This window comes from Malania oleifera, chromosome 12 (genome assembly GCF_029873635.1).
Source record: "Malania oleifera isolate guangnan ecotype guangnan chromosome 12, ASM2987363v1, whole genome shotgun sequence".
NCBI lineage: Eukaryota > Viridiplantae > Streptophyta > Magnoliopsida > Santalales > Ximeniaceae > Malania > Malania oleifera.
The window spans coordinates 67703622-67711707 of record NC_080428.1 but is presented as its reverse complement, the minus strand read 5'-3'; the positions used below and the strand labels follow the sequence as shown (position 1 = coordinate 67711707).

General features: G+C 36.3%; 1 protein-coding gene across 1 annotated transcript; it reads left to right on the top strand.

Annotated features, from left to right (window-relative positions):
* The first annotated feature begins 3393 nt into the window (after nucleotides 1–3393).
* Nucleotides 3394–5429, top strand: LOC131144628 (pentatricopeptide repeat-containing protein At2g02980, chloroplastic). The gene has a single exon (XM_058093369.1). The coding sequence runs from the start codon at nucleotides 3564–3566 to the stop codon at nucleotides 5337–5339; it is 1776 nt and encodes a 591-aa protein (XP_057949352.1). The 5' UTR covers nucleotides 3394–3563; the 3' UTR covers nucleotides 5340–5429.
* Nucleotides 5430–8086: the final 2657 nt, after the last annotated feature.

Below are 8086 nucleotides of genomic sequence, written 5' to 3'. Positions count from 1 at the left end.
GCTTACCATTCTTATTTTGATGATAACAAATCATGATATGTTTAATATGGTTTATTTCAAGTGAAAGTTTTTCAGCAAGAAGGCAAAGCTTAAAGGTAGTGACAAAGCTCAAAAGGATGATAAAATTTATGGATTCAAAAAGATCAAGAAAGAAAGACAATTAGAAGCTCAAAGATGAAAGAAGAACAAGGACTTACTTACGGATCAAAGAAATAGAGTTTAAGGATGTTTGTATGTAAGTAATTTAAGTAAACTCCAAATATAAAATTGAATTGAAGTTCTCATAAAATCAAAAGAAACTTAGAAAAATAAAGTTTTAGTAAAAACTCTAAAGTATGATTTTCAAATTAAAGAAAATAAGGGTTTAAAAATAAAAGTTTTTTTTTTAAATAGAAGGGTCAGGCAACTGCCTACTTTTGCCAAGCGACTGCCCAAATTAAATGAATTATTTTCAAAGAGGCAGTAGGGTGCCAGGCGACTACCTGAGCACATCCAGGCGCCTGGGTGGTCATGCTAGGCGATTGCCCAAGTTCTGGGAGGCGACTGTTACTGTTCTGTGTTTTAAAATTCCACTATGACAGGTGACTGCCAGGTCGTGGTAGGCGACTGCCACTTGAATGTTTATTTAAAAATTCTAACGGGAAGATTTTTTAAATAGATTTCTTGGGAACTATTCTTTTGAAAAACTTGGGGATTACTTCAAGGAAGTTTGGGGGGCAAGGAATTACTTTTAAAACTTCTATAAATAGCCCCAAACTTCAAAGATTTTAAACCACCAAGAAATTTTCCAGCAATCAAAGTTCTCAAAAAGCTCTCAAACTCTATTGTGTTCATCCAACTTCAAATACTGAGTTGCTGCTAATACAAACTCCTAAGTAAAGCCTTCAAAGTCCGAATCATTCAATACTTGGAAGATATTTGGTGATCTAAATTCAGTATTGAGCTTCAATCCTTTTATATTTGATTTACTTTGAAGTATTCTTGTGCTGAATATTGTACTAATCTACTCTGCTGTGAGAGTGTCTTTTGTACACAAATTTTCTATATCTTTGTTCTTGTTTATAGATGATTCAAGGTTGTAGAATCGTTGGACCGAACGAGAGAATATTGTTTGAACGAGAGAATATTGTACTAAGCCGAACCTCATAAAAGCTTTGTGTCTCTCTCTCTCTTCCTTACTCTTTATTTTTCAGCAATACTTACAACCTACGTGTATGCTTTAAATTATTAAATTCTGAGCGTATGGTTGTTAAATAGACTGGAGGATAATTTGTTTTGACTTGATCAGCATTGATTGCGGAAACCGAAAGAGACTACGTTGGTTGATCATCCTAAACTTATTAATCTGAAAGTTTGTTTAAAAACTAAACACAAAGAAGAAGTGTGAGTTTGGAATAACACAAGACTTATATAAATTCTGTGTGCTTTACAATTTATTACGGGGCTATTGATACAAAGATCAAGATTTTGATTATCTTGTTGATTAGTTGAAGTTGAATTGAATTTTGTGTTTACTTGTTGTGATTGTTGATATAAAACAAAGTATTAAAAAGAATATAAGTTTAAAAATCCAATTCACCCCCCCCCCCCCCCCTCTTTGGAAGCTATCCTAATTTCAATATATAACAGTATTATATAGTATCAGACCCTAATGGACCATATCAGATTATAGAGCACATTACCATAGCTATTAAAGTTCTGAGTGCAATTACACATCTCATATGGAGTGTGGAATTTATGAGTATTCGATTGTGCCTTAGGAGAGACAAAACTCCCTGGTAGTCCAGGTTAAGGCGGCCAATCTGAAGATGGAGGTTTTCAGTTGACTTATCCTGGTAGGTCAGCCAGTGTTAAGTTCAGCCCACGGGCCACACAACCCTATTATGAGGGGTTAAATCATGACATACAATTATCCATCTAGGGAAGTTTTCATAGTTATATATATGTATATAGATTTTTGGAAAATAGAAAGTATATATATATATATAGTAGCTAAAAGTATGATTAAGTAGAAAGTTAATAAACACTTGTACTTTAAGTGACATAAGTGTGAGTTATGATGTATCTTATCTTTATATGTTATCCCGGTTACAACCTGATTTAAAAAATATATTGCTCACGTAGACTCATTTGCCACACACTGGTAATAACATATTTTGTCTTACGTACTAAGAGTTATCTCATCCCAGTATTTATAAACATTTTAGGTGATCCAATTAGACGAGTAGATCAGGCTCGGAGATAGAGGAGACCCTTATACTGCCCTCTCTAGAGGGTAAGTGATTTTGGGAGATGTATTTTTTGAGTAGTTCCTAGGGGAACTGCTGGATGATTTTGGAGAGATGTGTATGTATGCTTGGAAATTACTGAAACTCTGGTATTGTAATTATAGTGACGTAATTTATATTTTTCGCTGTATAGGTGTTTTGTTTCTATGAACAGGATTTCTCGGTGTTCTCTTTGGGATCGAGACATTTTAGTAGATTTTATAAGGGGTATCAGAGTAATATAATTTTACATTATATATATAATAATAAAAAATGACATGAATTTTTGGGTCATTACATGATACTACTATCTCATGGCGATCTGTAAAGTAAACAATCACTGCTACCACTTCAAACCATTCAGAAATATTGACAGTTCACGAAGCAAGTCGTGAATGTGTATGGTTAGGAACTATAATCCAACACATTAAAGGGACAAGTGAATTATCGTTGGAGAATGACACGCCAACAAAATTATTCGAGAACAATGCAGCATATATTGTACAAATCAAAGGTGGATACTTAAAAGGTGATAGAACTAAACATATTTCACCAAAGTTCTTTTAATCTCATAAACTTCTAAAGAAAGGAGATGTTGACATTTGCAAAATTCGTTCAAGTGACAACTCAGCAATCTATTCACAAAAGCATTACCAACTTCAATTTTCAAGAAACATGTACATAACATTGGAATGCGACAACTTAAGGACATTTCTTAATTAATTGTATTTTTTAGGGAAAGTATGAATATTGTACTATTTTTCCTTTGTTAAGGTTTTGTCCCACAGGATTTTCCTTAGCAAAGATTTTAACGAGGCATATTCATAGTGTATAGTCATTTAAGGGAAAGTATTGTAAAACATGTATATTTATGTGGATGACTATCTAAATAATAGATTACAACCTTTGGTATACCCACATAATGGTTCATTATGTGGTTAACCTTTGGGATGCTAATATATTTACCTATATAAGGACATGTTTTACAATAAAATGAGAAAATAAGATGATTAACAACATCTAATTCATGAAAAATTATACTATTGAATTTCTATAATTCCAAACTTTTTTATATTCTTCTTTATTTCATTTACAACATTCCCAATTTAAAAATACGCACCACAAAAAGCTTGCATTGATGATATATCATTGCCCCCTTCTTTTACGCGACTCAGTTAAATGGACAACTATGGGGATTGCATGTTCATGAGTGCAGCTGAACGCTGATCGCCATTGAGAACTCTTTTCCCCCTCGCTTCTTCACCTCCACAACCTCACCTGTATTTGAGCTCTTCAATGGCTACCACAGCTCCACCAACGAGTCCAATCTCTTCGCCCAACCAATCCCACCCACTCTCCCTCCTCCACAAATGCAACTCTCTCAGAGACCTCAAGCAAATTCACGCTGCTGCTATCAAGGCCAACCTTCAACATGACGTCCCTGTCCTCTCCAAATTCATCAATTTCTGCACGAAGGACCCTACAAGCTCCTCCATGGACCATGCGCACCAGCTGTTCGACCAAATTACCCAACCAGACCTTGTCCTCTTCAACACAATGGCCCGTGGCTACGCACGCACGCACGACCCACTTCGAGCTATCGTGCTCTTCGCTCAAGTTTTACATTCTGGATTCGTCCCGGACACCTACTCCTTCTCGTCTCTCCTCAAGGCGTGCACCAGCTCAAAAGCCTTACAAGAAGGTAAGCAATTGCACGGCATTGCTGTTAAACTTGGTTCGAGTCAAAATGTTTACGTTTGCCCCACGCTCATAAACATGTACGCTGAGTGCCATGATGTGGCAGCAGCTCGGCGAGTGTTCGATAAGATATTGGAACCATGTGTTGTGTCTTATAATGCCATTATCATGGGTTATGCCCGAAATAGTAGGCCGAATGAGGCTTTGTCATTGTTTCGAGAATTGCAAATGAGCAATCTCAAGCCCACTGAAGTCACAATGCTTAGTGCTATTTCTTCTTGTGCTTTATTGGGAGCATTAGAGTTGGGGAAGTGGTTACACGAATATGTTAAGAAGAATGGGTTCGATCAACTTGTGAAGGTGAACACTGCACTCATAGACATGTATGCCAAATGCGGGAGTTTGAACGATGCAGTTTGTGTTTTTGAGAGTATGGTTGCTAAAGATACACATACGTGGTCGGCAATGATCATGGCTTATGCAATTCATGGACATGGTTCTAAATCCATATCTTTGTTTGAAGAAATGAAAAGGGCTGGAGTCCGGGCTGATAAAATTACATTTCTAGGTCTTTTATATGCATGCAGTCACACTGGATTAGTAGAGGAAGGCCTCAAATATTTCTGTAGCATGAGAGATGAGTATGGGATTATTCCTGATATAAAACATTATGGGTGTATGGTGGATTTATTAGGCCGAGCAGGGCAATTAGATGAGGCTTATAAGTTTATAGAGGGACTGCCAACCAAGCCCACTCCAATTCTTTGGCGAACCTTGTTGTCTGCTTGCAGCAGCCGTGGCAATATGGAATTGGGGAAGCGGGTGATCGAACATATTTTTGAATTAGATGATTCTCATGGTGGGGATTATGTAATATTCTCAAACTTGTGTGCAAGAGCTGGGAGATGGGAAGATGTGAACCATGTCAGGAAAATGATGAAAGATAGAGGGGTGGTAAAGATTCCTGGGTGTAGTTCAGTGGAGGTGAACAATGTAGTGCATGAATTTTTCTCGGGAGATGGCATACATTCAGAGTCCAGAGACTTGCATCGAGCTCTTGATGAGTTGATTAAGGAATTGAAATTGGTTGGGTATGTTTCCGATACTTCCCTGGTCTTTCATGCAGACATGGAAAATGAAGAGAAAGAAGCTAGTCTTAGATATCATAGTGAAAAATTAGCCATAGCTTTTGGGCTTTTGAACACTCCCCCTGGGACAACTGTTCGAGTGGTGAAGAATCTTCGGGTCTGTGGGGATTGTCATTCAGCTGCAAAACTCATTTCGTTGATCTTTGATAGACAGATAATTCTTAGAGATATCCAGCGGTTCCATCATTTCAAAGCTGGAAAGTGCTCCTGTGGGGATTTCTGGTAGTAGAATTAACTGAAGTCCGGATTCATTTTCACCAAGCACAGGAGTGTATATGTTATTCCCATAAAGAAATAAAACGATGTTTGTTGGCAATACCTTCCTGTCATAACAATGAATGGGTTGTTCTTTTTTGGGTCTAATGCTGGACATTTTTCTGGTCTCCAACTGGGATTTTAACAAGATATAAGACGAAGAAAGGTTAATTATAGATTGTTTCAATTAATAAAATGGATGGGCACATATGCTAAACAACTTGTGAATTCAATGAAATTGTTAGATGTAGGTGAAATTTTATGGAAGAAAATCAAATAAAACGGCAGAAGATTGATGGCAAAAATTATATAGGGTTGAACAAAGAAAACATTAATTAGATCAAAGACTAACACACAACATGAGCTTTTTACCCAAAAATATAGAACAAGAAATTCATCTTTTACCCAGACTATTAGCACATAACCTTCCAAGGCCCTGGCAGGAGAAAGAATCTGATTGTTATATAAAAGGGGAAAAAAGATGAACTGAAATGAATGTCAAAAGCTTGGAAGAATTGGGCACTCATAATAGTAACTGCTGGATGGGTCATTTGGACATGGTCGCTCTAGTGCAATACTTTTGGCCTGGGTTCACATACAAGATGGATAAGTGGATATCACCTCTTAGTAAATGAAACCATTGCCACAAGGAGATTGCTTTTCATGGCAATTCATCCATCTTATCTCTCCTTACAAAATGAATGAAGTGCCATGAACACGATCCATTTATTGTAATTTCAGCTCAGCCTGGATCAAGCACTCCTCAAAGTAATTCTTGGACCCCAGAGCCTCTAGAAGAAACACTTATCAGAGCCTTGGAAAAATATCTCCATGAGCACAATAGCTCCCTGTCCTGGACCGTGGGAGGAAGAAATGTGAAGGGGACTAGGTGAAATTTTAATGACCATTTATAGGCAGTTAGGCACCTATAGGTTTATGATTAAGAATTGCAGATATCATGCTTGTGGGTTTTGCTTATTCTGGTGAGATTTCCTCAAATCTTTGCGCCTACATCCTGCCCTATAAATTCCACCTTTAACATAGGACTACTGTCAATATCAATATTTTCTTGAGATTTCTTTTATTTATTACCTGGTTTAGAAATTCTGTCTTTACAAAAAAACCTGGCCGAACTGGGCTGTTCAGACCAGATACTCCGTGATCGGGACCAAAAATGGGCTGGGTTCCTTGTTAAACCTGGATATATAACAGACCCACTAAGATCTGGTCAAACTTGTGCTGGTTTGATTGAGGCTGGCAACCTAGGATTTTGGAGTTTGGCCTTTTTGGTCTTTTTCTAGTTTCCCAGTCTCCATTTGCTCTTTTACAGATTTACTTCCAAATAAAACATGTCATTGGTTTTACAGGCAGCCCATATTTTTTCTATCGGTCCCCTTCCCCATCTCCATGCTGCCGTGCCCAAGCACAGGAAAGGCAGGAAGGATGTGGGCCATTGGTTTTCAATATTTGAGTTGTCTATTATTTTGAATTTATATTGATTTTACAATACACAAATTTTATTTTTTAACCGTTTGGAGAGGTCTTGAATTTGAATTTGTATTGAATTTGAATAAGAAGTAATGTAAAATTGTATTAAAATTTATCCAACTCCATTTAAATTCAAATTTAAGGTTCAAAATCTATGCTTCCAAATGTGGTGTAAGTGTATTTTATTTCTTAAAATATTTTTAAAATGTTATAAATTCTTAATTAAATAATTATTGATAGACTGATCCACCAGTTTGACATAGACCTGGGTTGAACTAATGACCCAATGCGGCGATGGTCGGGATGCAGTTAATAATATTGTTTTTCTTAAGTCAAAATGAAAAAAAAAAATCAAAATATGAGTTTCTTGTTGATATTAACACACCAAAACTATAGTTAGAATAGTGTTCTTCTCAATTTTTTTGTCTAAGAAGTTCAAGGTCGAGGCCTTTTGGGATTATGTCACAAACCCATTCTTGTAGTACATTGATTTGAGAGTAATTGTTGGGAAGAAATGAGACTTACCGAAAAATCACGGAAGCATAATTGGAGTTCTTTCTCTCCCAATTAACAAAATCAGTTATTATGATATGACAATGGCACAAAAATATATATAATCAACAATTCAAAATCAGTACAAAAATAATCACAAATATCAATCACATGAGACACAATTTTATGTGAAAACCCCTTGAAATCAAAGGTTAAAAATAACAGGACTTAGAGTCCACTCAAAAACTTCACTATGATTATAAAAGTGTGGGTACAAGATTTTAATTTTCAGCTATCACAATGAGTACGTAACTTTGTTTTTAGCTAACAAAAAGAGATCTTATAAATAAAAGAGGCAAAATTGAGAATTTCACCAAAAATGTGGTTACTATTCAAATCATTTATCTGGCGCTACAGTGCTTGGATGACCAATCTAACCTTTCAAAATCAACGTTAATGAGTCTTCTATCTATTGATAAAAAAATCAACTCGATCGGACCACGGATGACCCTCCAATTGTTGATTGATCAAATTTACACACTATAGCAAAAACCCAGATTTTTTCAACTTGGTTACTGTTCAAAAGCCGATATCTGATGCTATAAAATCTTGGACGACCAATCCAACTGTTCAAAATCAGCGTCAATGAGTCCTCTATCTACTAACAAAAAAATCAGCTTAATCGGACCACAGAGGACCCTCCAATCGTCGGTTGATCAAAATTGCACACTATAGCAA